Source organism: Panthera leo, chromosome D2 (genome assembly GCF_018350215.1).
Source record: "Panthera leo isolate Ple1 chromosome D2, P.leo_Ple1_pat1.1, whole genome shotgun sequence".
NCBI lineage: Eukaryota > Metazoa > Chordata > Mammalia > Carnivora > Felidae > Panthera > Panthera leo.
This window is the reverse complement of record NC_056689.1, coordinates 36,839,986-36,854,616: the sequence shown is the minus strand read 5'-3', so window position 1 is coordinate 36,854,616 and position 14,631 is coordinate 36,839,986. Positions and strand designations below refer to the sequence as shown.

At 44.8% G+C, this 14,631-nt stretch overlaps 1 protein-coding gene across 8 annotated transcripts in view; it reads left to right on the top strand.

Moving 5' to 3' along the window:
* The window catches only part of KCNMA1 (potassium calcium-activated channel subfamily M alpha 1), a 726,269-nt gene that overhangs the window by 335,176 nt on the left and 376,462 nt on the right, over positions 1-14,631 (top strand). The window contains exon 1 of one of the 8 annotated variants that reach the window (XM_042909280.1): positions 4,268-4,963. The exons of the other annotated variants lie outside the window; for them this stretch is intronic. Coding sequence (XP_042765214.1) covers positions 4,928-4,963 — 36 coding nt within the window. The 5' untranslated portion in view covers positions 4,268-4,927. Of the gene's footprint in view, positions 1-4,267; positions 4,964-14,631 lie in introns of those variants that run through there. 8 annotated transcript variants of the gene reach the window in all.

The following is a 14,631-nucleotide window of genomic DNA, read 5'->3' as shown; positions in this document are numbered from 1 at the left end:
TGCCTGATCTTGGCTAGCCCATCTGGGTCAACTTGTTTCTCTTTGGTGTTCGCTCTTTCCATCAAAGTGTTCCAGTGAGTAACAACCCAGTTTAGTGATGACAAGTTTGTTAATAGCAGAGCTCAAGATAAGGCACTGTTAACTCCCAGTGCCCTGAGAGTTTGCTGCCTGCCTGTTGAGTGATCCAGGGACTTGTCAGCCCTTTGAGCTGACGTGTTAGGTGCTGGGAGTGGGGAGAAGCCCTCGGTGTGCTTTCAGCTTGCACATGTGTCCCTGTGCTCAGCCCTTAGCCTGCCATCACCCCACCCCTTCCAAGAGCACTCCCTTTCTCCTTACAGGTGATCCTCATGCCAACTCCCATCTAGAAAACATGCCTTTGATTTAGAAATACATTTTCTTAGATGTGCAGGTGTTTCAAGCTTTTGGTTTTGCTCAGGCCACAAATCAGACGACTCCCATTGTCTGTCGGAATGACCTGTGGTCAAATTTAAGATCCTAAGTTGGGATTTCCTGTCGCTGATTGAGCTTCTGGACTAGGCAACATCCTCTGTCATGGTTCATTCACCTCAATGTGACAGGTAAGAGAGGACGAGCCAGCACTGGTTCGGAGCCTCTCTGTGTGGGTGTGTCGTGTGCACTTTCCTGGTACAGGCTCCCTGAAGGCGAGGATTGTTTGTGGGGTGCTTCTGAATTATCTGTGCAATACATCTACTCTTTCAAGTGCGAGGAAGCCCAGGTTGATTGTACCCAATCTAAAGGGACTCCCTCCATGTGTACGTCTTTGCTTTTCCATTCATCTTATTAGAGTGGCACACACCCTGAAGTGTGAGTTAGCTGGGTCTGTGGCTGAACGAGTTCAGATTTGCTGAGCAGGGGGATTCAGGAAACCACCCACAATGGTGCTGCCGTTTATGGCGTGCAGACACCCGTCCTAAGTGAATGTGGCATTTGTATTGGATGAAGGCCGTAGCTCAGTATGAAACGTGATTACATGTCTACTCTAATCCTCAACAGGCAATGCTTTCCACTTAAGGTGTTTTAAGAGCCCTATGCACCGGTGGACTCACATAATATTTGGGTCAAAGGCATTAACAGACAGAGATGGAAGATATGAACCATCAGCTTGGAAGCCTAACCCCAGGACAGTGGGGGTCTGACTGTAGCTGCATAAAGTTTAAGTAGCACCCCTATGCATATAGATATGTGGACACGTATGCATATATGTACACACACACACACACACACACACACACACACACCATCTCCAGTCAAATTTGCAAAGGCTTACTGATGAGCTAATTACGTTGTTGCATGCCAGGGGAATTCACAGGTCTACAAATTCCATGAATTCTAATGTATCACTCTGCACTTTTAGAAATGAATAGGCTAGAATTCATTGGGAACCTTCCTTTCAAGGGGATATTGGAAGTATTCTTCACTGCCGTGGAGCACTGTTTATCCATAAACCCCCACAAATTGCAACAGAAGTCACTGTAGATGACATTGTGAGAGATGGGTATTAACAGGACTTTAGATGATGGGCTGACCCAGCATCAGATGATACAGGATACAGACTCATGTGGTGAGAGGGTTATGTTGCCTTTTATATTCCATGTACCACAGGGAGAAAGTCTCTGCTTGGTTCTACCATGTCTTTAACACCTCTGTGAACTGTGGTAATCAGCCTTAAAGCCTCAGACTCTGAGTCTTTGCTGGAGTAACAGTATCCAGGTAGAATCTACGTTATCTGGGTTTTCTTTTTTGCCGTATAGGATTACTTTCTAGTTATGGCAAGTGAGACGTGCTTTCCATTTCTGGTGATAATATAAAGTTCCATTTAAGAAAACCATTTGGAAGGATGCAGTTTAAAGGGAAAAAAAAACCACTACATAATTAATTGTGCAGGTGGAACCCAGTTAAAACACGTAGTCTGTGGGGACAGGACAAGTTAGGAGACCCTGGGGTAGGGGATGGTAAGTGCTCTGACTGTGGGGAGGCAGTAAGGCTGGGTTCCTCCTTCACTTTGTAAATCCTGCCATCATTTCCAACAGAGCAACGCAGATTGCTAACCTTTAGAGACTAAGCAAGTACCTTTCGTACGCCTCATATAATCATCCAAACGATTCACAAAACGTGTATTCTTATAATCCCTTTGTTAAAAGATGTGGAAACTTAGGGGTGGTGGCTGGCATTTCCAAGGGCACTGGACTGGCAAGAGGCAGCACCAGCATTTGACCATAGGCAATCTGACTCCAGAGACTGGCACTTCCCACTTATGCCACATTCCATTTCACACCTAATAACGTCCCCCGGCAAATGACCAGGGAAATGGAATAAGAGAAAACTGTGCACATTCCAGTTTACTAACTGTTGGCAAGTTGAAATTCTAGTGAGGAAAAAGCAGAACACATTTTTTAAAAAGAGAGAGAGAGAGAAGACACCAACCTAAATGTAGGCAGTTGAGACCTGTGTGTAATCCCCATGTGACACTGTAATTGTCACCTCTGTTTTGCTGTCCACCCTCTGCTTCCCTCAAGCTGATGGCCATTGAAGATCCACGGACGTTCTTAACATCCCTATTGGGCTCATTAATGATTAGATTTTGTGATTCTTTCTCTCACAATCTGGATCACCAAAGCCTCTGGATTTGCAATGCGGATTTGGCTGTATGCCAATATTTATACACTGATATGAAGGTTTTTTACATTAAAGGAGGGATCCGTTTGCAACTAGACTTGATTTAGAGTCCATCTAGGACGCTAACAGTAGTATTCTTAGCACGACCACTGTAGCATAATAGATGCCGTCTGTAAGTACGTATGACGTTCAGCTCAGCTGAATGCATTTACTCCTTGTTTGTAAGTTTTCTGGGTAAATTTCAAGACCATCAGGATATTACTTAAGTTGGTAGATTTTATTAAACCTCCGAGAACACAATTAACTCATTTTACAAATTGTTAGTGCTTACAGAAACTCATGATAAATGAGACACGTAGTGCCGTTTCAGGAGAAAACAGGAAAAGGCAGTTTGTTAATGCCGGTCCCATTCTCTGATCTTGTGAGAAATGAATGAATGTTTATCACTAGCTGTTATACCCTTCATTTGAGAATTATTTAAAAGGCAATCACATATATTTGCAGAGAAATAACAGGGCCGTTCAGTGCACTGTGTTCAGCTTCACAGTCTCCCTTGAAAGAGAATTACAAAACGCTGCCAGGTGAGAGGTGGTTCTGCTCTAATTTTAACATTTTACTATGCCTGTATCACTTTTAAGAAATGAGACAAATAGAGCCGTGCTCTGTCTCCACCTCTGTTCAGTGGCCATTGGTTCCGTTAGGCAGGAGGCCTGGAGAATCTTGTTCCAGGGACTTTGGTTGTAGTGGCTTACTGGGGGGCCATCTCCAGCACAGCGTACCTGCTCCTTCCGATCCCACCCCCTAAGCAGCCACCCCTCCACAGCCGTCAGAAACTGTGCCTCGCGTTTCACTCTCCGCCTCCAAGTCTGGGCTCCAGTCCTGTAGGTTCTGTCTCATCCCCCGATGTCTGGAGTCTCTCTCGTCACCGTCTTTGCATGTGCTGTGGCCTCTGCTGGGATACTCCTTCCTCCTCCGGTCTCCCTTCCCCGGCATTGCACGTCTTTCACCCGATGGTATCTACTTGCCCTTCAGATGTCCACTCACGTGCTACTTCCTCCGGAAGCTTCCCCTCACCCTGTACCTCTGCCCGCAGCTCTCCCGGAGTCCCGTTCCGTCCTTCCACGCTCTTCTTTCAGTTTCAGTTTCCTCGTTCGCTGGGGGTGACTGACTGTGGGACGAGTGTCTGCCTCCTTGATAAATTGTGACGTTCCCTGAAAGCAGCTGCCACCTGCAACATTTGCTACAGTTATATCCTCAGCGTCCGCCTCTGTGCCCGGCACCGGAGCACTCGGTGAAGTATTTGTGGCAGACCCACGCGGACGGAAGCGTTCGCACACCTCCATGTTCTGCAACTCTGCCCTCGATGCCGAGAAACCCGGCACTCCACCACCCTTCTTGAATTCTCACTGACGTGGCCTCCGATTCTGACCCCACACGACAAGTGCGTGAAGGGATCAGAGACTTCCTGGCATTGGTGGAATCTATCAGGAACCTGATAGAGAGGTCTGCCGGCTCCCCTGGCGCTGTCAGTGTGCACATGCACACATCACTTTCCTGATAAGCGCCCTCCGAGCCAGCTGGGGTGGGGGGGGTAGGGGTGGGGCCGCCGGGGTTTCTTTACCGGCAGCAGGACTTCCAGGCTGCAGTGCACTGGCTGATCTGGAAATGAAACAGGTGGCATTAAGTTCTATTTAGACAGCCTGGACACTCGGAGAAGAGGAAATAGAGTCTTATAGAAATGATTGACAGACAAAGAAGTTGCAGGTGAAGAAAGAAAACGGACATTTATTGACTATTCGCTGTGCTGCAGGCACTGTGCCGTGTCACACGTATACACACCCATTGTCTCCTCCTTGCGTTCCTCCATCACCACAGACCAGGAAACTGAGGCACCAACATATAGGGAAAGGGCTGGTGGGGGAACCTAAGCCTGTTTGGCTCCAAGGCCTATATTTTCCACCACGATGTGCTTCCACAAAGGATCTTTGGCCCTTCCTGGTCTGACTCCAAAAGTAGGGAAGCTCATCCTGCCAGAGGTGGGAATATATTTGGCCTCGGGGGCCTGAGCCACGCAGCCACTTGTGTTTCTCATCAGGCCATCTAGCTGTCTGCTGAGGCCGGGCCACACAGGCGATTGTCATGCTGCCAGAGGGCAGAATGGATGCAAACCTATTCCATAGAAGACGTCTGTCTTCCACGGATTCCCTGGGCATCGTTTAATCAATAGAATCCTGCAATCTGTAAACTGAACTTACAGGACTCAGATACATGTGCCCATGTACACACACACATGAGAAGTGTTGCTGTGAGCACCAATAGATTGAAGGTGAGGAACGGCTTTTGGGAGCAACACTTGGCTTGACTCCGAAGGATGCGTGAGAGTCGTCCGTTGGAAGAGGCTTAGATGGAGGAGGGTCAGTGAGAATGTTCCAGACAGAGGAAGTAGCATTTGCAAAGGTCTAGTGGGGGGATGGAGGAAGGCACACCTGTGTCACTCTGAGGAAAGGCCAGTGGGGCTGGAGCTGGTAGAGGGGGAGGAGCCTGATGCCAGATGTCAGAACAACAACAGGGACTGAGTCTGTTGCCTTTTTCTAACCCAAAACTTCGTCAGGGGTTCTGGCAGCTTTTTGGTTGGCATTCTGCCCTGTCTATGGCACTTGTCAGAGAGCTGTATTGACAAGATAGAGGATCAAATTACAGATGTTTTCTAATGTGTGGATTTGTGCCCATAAGAAAATTGTTCTCTACCTTGTGTTCAGAGATCTACAGCTCTACCATGAGCAAGGGCAATTTTCACATTTTCTGTTTTCTCCATCAGGTCTCTTCTGAGTTCTAGCATCTCTTGCTGTTCCCATCTGTGTTTCTGTCTTTGGGGTAGAGCGTTTCTGAGGTTGAACTGGTGTTAAAAATCAAATTTCATGAAAAGGGTAGAATCATGAATATCAGATATCAGAATGACCATGTGGTAAAGATTTTATTTTCCTTAATCAATGAGGGGATCATTTGGAAAGAGCACACATCTATAGACTAGGAATCGTAGAAGAAATGTGCCAATGGAAGCAGAGCTGTTTGCTCCACAAGGGGAGGGGGAACTCAGTCGAACCTGCCTTGGACAGGGCAGAGTTTATGTGTCCATAGACAATTATTTGCGTTGCTATCACATATCTACAGTTTACAGAATGGTGAAATTGTTTCCATACAGTCAGAATCAGGTAGCCCAAAGAAGTATTCTTGAGTCTGACAGTGCAAATTTTTCTATGAAACCACACATTTACCCCTACGCTGGTGATCAGTGGTGTCTCTAGCACATTAGTGAATAAGGTATTATTGTTCCAGTTGAAATTGCAATATGAGAGAAGGATTTTCAAGGGTCTTTGATATGCGATGTCCTCTACTGGAGGAACAAGAATCTGGACATTTTCAGACACCGTAGTTGGTTGAAATAGCAAAGGTGAGATGCACTCGGTGGGGGTGGGGGGGGGGCTTGAAGGGAAGAGCCTGTTAGACCAGAAACTGGGGGAATAAGGTCTGGATGTTATTCTTCAAATCATTACACACTTTCTGTGTGACCTTTGGGCTTGCCATTGAGATGAGAAATAAGTGTTATTTGTAAACTGCGTTGAGGTTCCCTGATGAAAGGTACCAGTTCCCTGATGAAAGGTACCAGTTAACTCTGAGTGGTGTTATTAATTTGTTCAGCTTTGCCCTTTGTATTCCTGCTGGGATCTTGATGTCCTGGGTAGATTTGTCTTCCATTTCTTCGCTCTTCCCACCATTAGTTTCCACTGGAGCAGCTGGGTCCCCCACCATGAGACTAAGCATTTTCAATGGCTGCTTTGGGATATTTCAATTTACTCTGAAAATATCTGTTATAAAAAAAAAAGCCTAAAATATCCACCCCAGTTTCTATCCTTTCCTTTAAAATGTATAAGTAAATAGTTAATGGGATAATTATTCTAAATGTAGTAGAGCATCACGTTGTCTTATAAAACTTGCTATAAATTTAAAATTAGTCTTGTCAGAGCCTCACGGAAATCTTTGGCTGTGCCAGGCACGGCTCCAGTGACCCAGTGTTGCAGGTGGTGGAAAAGAAAATGCTGGAGCTTCCAGAAATTAAAAAAAAAAAAAAAAAAAGTATGGGAACATTTCTGAGATCTGTATATCTAGAATTGACTCTATTCCTATTAATCATGAGGGGGGGGGTCTTTAGGAATATTTTCACCCTATGAAAAAAAGCCATTTATATAGGAATTTCGGTAACATTTACAATGTAATACATTGTGTGTCTCCTCAGCTTTTCTTCTCAAAACTGACTAGCCGTGGGAACGCACATAGTGGCTGGAAGACTTATTTTTCCTTTTAGCTGTGACATTTTAATGACTGCACTATCCCTCTGTTTCTCCCCTGAGCTGAGATAATATTCTTCTACAAAATAAGACATGCAATTCTTAACTTCTTCTACACCAAATCCTCCATCCCTTGCTTCAACTGTTGAGTTGCTTTGGGTGACCCAGTATAGCAGGGAAAATTATTTTTGTCTTCACTGTCATGACAAGTTTCTGTAATACTCACACGAGGCTGGGTTTTGGAGACTGCTTTGTTATTTCGAGACAAATGCAGGAGCGGGGAACAGCAGCAGCTTTTCAGTCCTGGGCACTAAATATTTGTTGCTTTTCGGGATGCAGTGCTAGGACTCAATTACACTTCACACATTTATCATTCCACTTACTTTTGATACATTATTTCCCCAGCCATTCTAGCCACACGGATCTTCTGCTTCTCCACTCCTAAGGTTTTTATTATCTGTCCTACTGATAGCTCCATTTAGCCATAACAATCTGATATGATTGTCAGTCTATTTGTTGGGTATTCCTTTTGTCTCCCCACAAGACGTACGTTTTTGTTAAAAGAGAAAATCCTTTTTCGCGTTTGTCTTTTGTCCTCTGTAACACCTAGCAGGTGGGCAGAGTCACTGTAGGTGCTGAGCAAATTCTTTCCAATTTCCTAAATGCAAATGGCATTGACTAGACTTGAACTAAGTTGCGTAGATAGTCACAAAGATCTAAACAGAGCACGTTGATTATATACATATAACCAGCAGGACTGACTTGAGGATGGGGGTGAGCACAGTGTGATCTAGCTGGATGGGCAGCCCCTGGCATTGATTAATGGAAGGGTATATTCCTTTAATTGGTTGGAAAGGACACATCTCTAGCATTCTTTTCCCCCTTGGATGAACTATTAGAAACTGAAAGATCTGAAGAGTCCGTTTCCCTGGGGATACCTGTAGACTTTTCAGGTAGCTTTGAACACCAGCACCTCCCCCCCCCCCCCCCCTTGACCCGTGGTGCTTCAGGTCAAGTGTTGAAGCAAGGAGACGAGTTAGAATGACGGTGTAATAATCTGGTGGAAGATGATGGTGCCTTGGACATGGTTTGGTGCTATGTGAGTTTTGAGAAGAGTGGCCTGCTGAGTCCATTTAGAAGGCATAGTCAGTTCTATGGATAAAGTATCAGGACCCTTCTAGTGATTCCAGAAAGTCCAGAGAATGAGTCCCAGGAGGAATGCCACTCAATTTTGGAGACACTTCCTGTCCCTGGAGGCGAGCTCTCAGAGGTGGATCTTGGGCACTGGTATCTCTGTTATGGTCTGTCCCAGCTTCTCTGATGGGTTGGCATTAGGACCATGTGATCCTTTTAGCTAATTCCTCTCCCTGGCGAGGCAGCATCAGTCATTCAGCAGTTGGAAAAATGCGTCCGGTGTCTGGACAGGCCCCCCCATCCTGGCCCTGGCACATCATGGAAAAACTATCTGGGGGTAGCCTCTGCCTCTTGCATTAGTGGGCCTCTTTATTGTGAGGGGCCCCAGAATCTGAACTGCAAGGGGCACAGGTCCAGGGGGGGGTGCTCCTTCTTGCCAGGATTTGGCCTGGAGCTCAGCCCCGAAAACACTGCCAATGGAATGGGCTGTGCCAGTAGCTCCTCACCCCTCCTGTCCTTCCCTGCATGAGGGAGGGATTTTTCCAGGGTGAGGCAAGGATCTCTATAAGTCAAGGATGGCTTGCTGAGAAGATCTCAGTAGGTCTCAGGGCAGAGACAACAAAAAGAAGGGATAAACTGGGCAGCCACCAGATATCTCAGGAAGGAGTGGCAGTTGGAAGATTCCCAGCTCTGTGCCATTAACTGCTGTGGGAAGTTGGGCAAATGACCCAGTAGCCCTGGGCCTCAGTTTCCTCAGCTATAAAATGGGGATAATAATAACAATAGCTATTTTTTTTTTTTTTGGAGATTAAATATGTTATTGTAAGTGAAGTATTTAGGATAGTTCCTGGCACAAAATGTGTACCATATACATGTTCGCTGCTATTAACATTATATTAGTAATTTGTTATATAATATATATTATATTAAGGTATTATATAGTTATTATGTTATAAGTATCCTCCCAAGCCAGGGCCAGTCACTAGCTTTTTGATTCCCGCCTGCTTTGGATTTGGTTCAGGTGAGTTGCTGGATCAGCCTGTCCGAATCCTGCATAGACCTCACTCCTAATTCAAACATCTTGAACTGAGTACCCACTAAGCCTGGATCTGTGCAGGGAACTTCACACACACGAGCCACAAGCCTGCGACGTATGTTTCAGAGGTGAAGAAACTGAGGCCCAGAGGGTTAAAGTCTCATGGGACCAGACGGGTCGGGTTAAAATCAGGTTCCCTGAGTATAAGCCCAGAGTCCTCTCCATGACCAGTGTAGACAGTGCCAGGTTGGCAAGTTCTCCCTCATGTCTGCTGTATATACCCGTTGCTGTGGGAGGCACTCCCAGACAGTTATTCTTGACCTGGATCAAGAGTCTGAGTTTGCAGGTCTGGGGCCAGACTGGGTTTGTGCATGTCACCAGGCGCCTCTGAGAGCTTCCGGTATGGCAGGTGTACAAAGGGTGCCCACTGAGGGGTCTTATTATGGAGGTGATTATCAAATTAAATCAGAGTGCATAGCAGGCACCAATTCTGTGCATGTCTGCTATGCCCACTCTGAGCAGCAGCCCGGTTAACCATGAGACCCATGATACACATGTTGCCTGTAGGGACAGGAGTGGCTGGGACAAGCTGGCAGGATTTGTGACTGTGGAGAAGAGTGAGGATGGAGCATGGAGGGGCACCATTTGAGGAGGCGCAGGGGTGGAAGGGGTAGCACGTGGCAGGGATGGTAAGGACTCCCATGGGCACTTTCCCCACTTTCTGTGCAGAACTGAGGGCCTTTTCCTGCAAAATCAGTGGTTTTTCCACGGTGCATTCTCAGCTTTCACCAAGGGGACCCTTGGAGGGGACATGGGAGGTGGCATAACTTTTGGTAAGACACGTGGGAGAAAGGGGATTGTGTGAATGGGTGGGACGTTTGTGGGCGCCATTCTCTTTCTCCTGGGGGCAATGTTGCCCATTCCTCTCACCTCCTTCTTGCCCTTCTGCCGAGTGATGATGGCTGTCAGCAGTATAGCCTGCTGAGAACTTCCTGCAGGAGTGGCTGATGTCCATCCGCTTCAGGGATTTTGTTGTGGTTTTATAAGTCTTGGGCTTGTGAGTAGCTTGGCCAGCTGTGCCCTCTTTGAGGGAACAGCCACTGGGACTATGACAAGTTGAAGGCAAGCCCTTGGGCTTTTCCTTCCCTCCTTGTCGTCCAGTCTCCATATTTTGCCTTTGCCTCTGCTTATAGTCGGGCCTTGGACAAGTGATTTCCTCTCTGGGTCCCTAAATGCAAGCCCAGTGCTAGATGTCCTTGATGATTCCTTCCCAGAGTAACATTCAATGACTTTTTGGAATTCTTGGAACCATCCTTGGTGTTCAGTTCTCTTGGCTTTAATACCTTCACTATTAGGTACTATCAGAGCTCACTGTCTGAGCAAGGGCCCAGATTCCTGGGTTCATTCCCCTTTGAACCTTTGAACCTCCTGCTAAACTGGAGCTAGTCCAAAAGTCAAGAAGGGAATCCTGATGCCTGGAGCCATTCTCAAACATCTGTTTATGAACTTTCCATTGGTAAAGGCTCTCTGAGGTCAAACCCTTCCAAATAGGAAGAACCCACTGTCTACGTAGTTGACCATCCATGACCATCCGTTAACCACCCATGAAGGAGATTCTCAGATGATAAACCCTTCTGTACACCTGATAATCATTGCCAAGGTTTTTCACTGAAGCACATATCTGAACAGGGACCTTAGGGTTAATCACTGGGTGTCGGGGCACCTGGGTAGCTCAGTAGGTTAAGCAGCCAACTCTTGATTTCGGCTCAGGGCATGATCTCGCAGTTCGTGGGTTCGAGCCCCACATTGGGCTTTGTGCTCACAATGCTGAGCCTGCTTTGGATCCGCTGTCTTCCTGTCTCTGCCCCTTCCCTATTTCTGTGCTCTCTCTCTCAAAAATTAATAAATGTTAAAAAAACAACAACAACACTGGGCGTGAACTGCAGAGAAAGCAACAAACATCACCCTTTCATCTAGAGGGAGACAGTTTCCTGGGACGGTGGACACTGTGGCAAAAGCCAAGTCCACTTCCATCTCTATCTCTATCACTTCTTGTCTCAGCTTCTCTCCCTACAAAGCTCCCCATGAGCTTGCTTGTAGCAGTGAGGTTTACCATCCAGTAGAAAAGAAACCCTAGGTCAGTTGGTTAATAGACCAAACTTAGCTCCATTTCCTCTGATAATCAGTAATTATTAATCACCTGCATTCTCCCCAAAGCTGTATACAGTCCTTTCTTTTGTATCTCTGGGACAGCAAATGAAACCAGGATTAGCCAGCCAAGGTTTGTGATGCCTGGTATGCTTGTGTTTGTGTTTTTGGCTCACAGGCTGCCTTTGCTAGGATGAAATTGTGGGCCTTCCGCTGGGCATGGCTCAGCAAGTCTGCTAGTGTCTGTGCTTTATTGGGCAATAAATTAATACAGAGCACTGCCAAGGAAAGAGATAAATGGATAGGACAGCAAACACATTTTTAACAAGGAAAATGGCTTTGTTTCTCAGTAGCATCATTTAAATGATTAGCTCAGTAATTGTGCAGGTTCCTTGATTGGGAGTGGGGGAGGGGATCCTGATTGAACGCATCTCTGGGAGGAACTGTGCGGGCATCCTCACTGGCTGTGGGGTTTTGCGGAGAGGAGAAGGTTCCTGGGTCCTGGGAGAAGCTTGCATTTTCGTCACGAGTGACACAAATTCTGCCTGGGTTTTCAGCCTATAAATAGCATGTGGTTCACGGAGGGCTGTACCTGCAGGCTATAATCAGGATAGTCACACTTGAAGGAGTTAGGAGAAATCTTTTATGATTTGTCATGGTCATTAACTGCATCCTATGGTTAATAATGGCGAGAGGGAAGGAGCAAGGAAAAGATAGACCCTGAGAGAGGAGGCTTTTTGTTTGCAACAAAGATCTCACAAAGCCCGGAGAAATTCTAGATTTCAGCATAAGGCAAGACCCTCAAGACTCAAGTGAAAGGCAACAGAAAAGAGAAAGTAAACCCCTCCCTTTCCTGTACGTACATGTAAGCACCAGATTGTACATGTCTTGTCATAACTAATGTCTAGGAAGGGTGTTCTCCCCACCAGGACATCAACTGCACAAAGGCTCTTTGTGCCTTGTTCTCTGCAATTTCCCTTGTGCTGGGAATGTCGCCCAGCTTATAGTAGGAGATCAGTAAACATGTGTGAACAAAATAAATTATAAGTGGACTGTTTTCCACCCTCCATATTCTACCCATTATTCCTTCACAGCTTAATTATACTTCAATCATCTCCTTCCCGACAGCCCCGGCCTGAATGGCCATTCTCTCCTCTGCTTACTTGATTAACAGTACTTTTCTTTTTGCAAAAAAAAAAAAAAGAATTGGAAATTGAGTCCTTGGTTTAGGCCATCTTTTCTATTGTCTCAATTTGATATTAAACTCTTACGGTATTGATCTTTTTTATATCCATTTCACAAACCTTTTCAGGTTGCTATAAAATTTTTATCTGCATTTCTCTAGGAATAGATGAGTTGCATAAATGTGAATTCAATTTATCTTGCAAGGATAATAGCTTATCATAATAGACCCTTCATGTAATAAGTACATCAGAAAATAATTTTTGCCTTTATAAGATTTTTTTTCCCACTTCAAATGATTGGTCTATATGCTTAATCGCTCAAGAACTCAGCTTTCTGTAGAAATTGAATTTATGTTTGCATGTGACCAACCTGCTAATTTTTGTTTTAGAAAGACAGGTAGAGAAAAAGAATGGGAAGGAGGCGGAGGAAGAGGACAAAAGAGAGAAAGAAAATATGGATGTATACTGATGCCCATAGCTTACTTTATTATGAGTTTTGAGGGCTTACTTACAGCTATCTTATAGAAAATATTTACAAAAAGTAAGTGCCATAGGATGTAAATTGGAGAAGAGAGAAGACAAATTTAATGCTTCTTCTGCCTTAGGGGGTATATCTTGGTGACTTCTGATAAAGGGAACTTTCCAAGCTTTTCTCGTCTCTGGCGCTTATAATGTTTTCATGTATCTCTTCTTGGTAGGGGGTTTAGAAGAAATGGCAGCTCTTTGCCAAGGAATTGCTTTATTGGAACAAATCATTTGCAATAGTAATGTGTTTACTAAGATAAGTGCCATTTTAAATGTAGCATGCTGTACCCCTGGCAAAGAATCTTAAAGATGACTCAAAGCTTTTTTGAAACACTGCCATATAATTAAAGACAACCAACTTAATGATCTAACATTTAGCGTTGTTTTTTACAATTTTACTCCTAGACTGGAAAATAGTTACAAAAATAGCTTCATTTAATTAGAAGGAGAAATATGGCACACATATAGATGCACGTATATGTATGTATTTACTTCATTTTAGAAATTATTATTTGTAGAAATAGTCCACTATGTGTGACCAAGTAAACTAATTTAGGGACTCTGCTTTATACTTCCCATTAATTCATCAACAAGTATTCACTGAGGATGTGCCTCATGCTGGGCATTAAGAAGGGGAACGTAACATTCAGGACATAACCTCCAGGGGTTAGTAGTCTAGTTGAGGAGACAAGACATATACACAAAAATAGTTAACCATATGTATCAAGTACTATGGAATGGAGTGTCCTCAAAATATGAAAAATGAAATGTGCTTTGGAATACCAAGCAGAGAGAAGTGGGGAATATATACATTAAGGAGGGCATTTACTCGTTTGTTCATTCATTCAGCAATTCCATGTAAAGCATTTGCTATGTTCCAGCCACCGACCTAGGTGTTGGGGTTATAGCAAACACAAAACAGACCAGGCCTCTGTCCATACAGTTTATCTTATCTTGAGGTTGGACAAGCAATAAACAAGTAACAGGAAATAAGCAAAGTGATTCCAAGGAATGATAAGCCAATGAAGGAAATGAGGTTGTGCTAGGGGACAGGCCAGCGCTGTGTGCACCTGTGTGCACACACGCACGCTCACTTGCACACCCGACGCAGCTTCAATAAGGATAGTCAGGGAAGGCTTCTATGAGGAGCTGGCCTGAGATCAGGCCTGAAGAAGGAAAGGGAGCTTGCGAATGGGGTGCGAATTCTATCCTTGCCTTGAAGAACCAGGAAATATGATTTGGAGGATGGGAAAAGGATAGACATTGCAGAACATTTCAGAGTATCTGAGCTCCTTTTTCCCTAAGGTCTGGGGTTGCAGTTCTCTGCAAGGTAAGGACTCAGTGAATATTTCTCAAGTGTATCTGTGAATGACTCTGGCAGTCAGAAAGTTGGTAGCCATTGGCAGGCAAGTGATATATATACATATATATATATATACATATATATATATATATACGTATATATATATGTGTATATATATATATATGTATATATATGTATGTATGTATATTCATCTTTCAGTAAGATCATTCTGGAATAAGAGATATCAGTGTGCTAAGTGCCAATCGGCAGGCATCCTGCTGGAAATTTACTTATTTAACATTTATTTATAGAGCACTT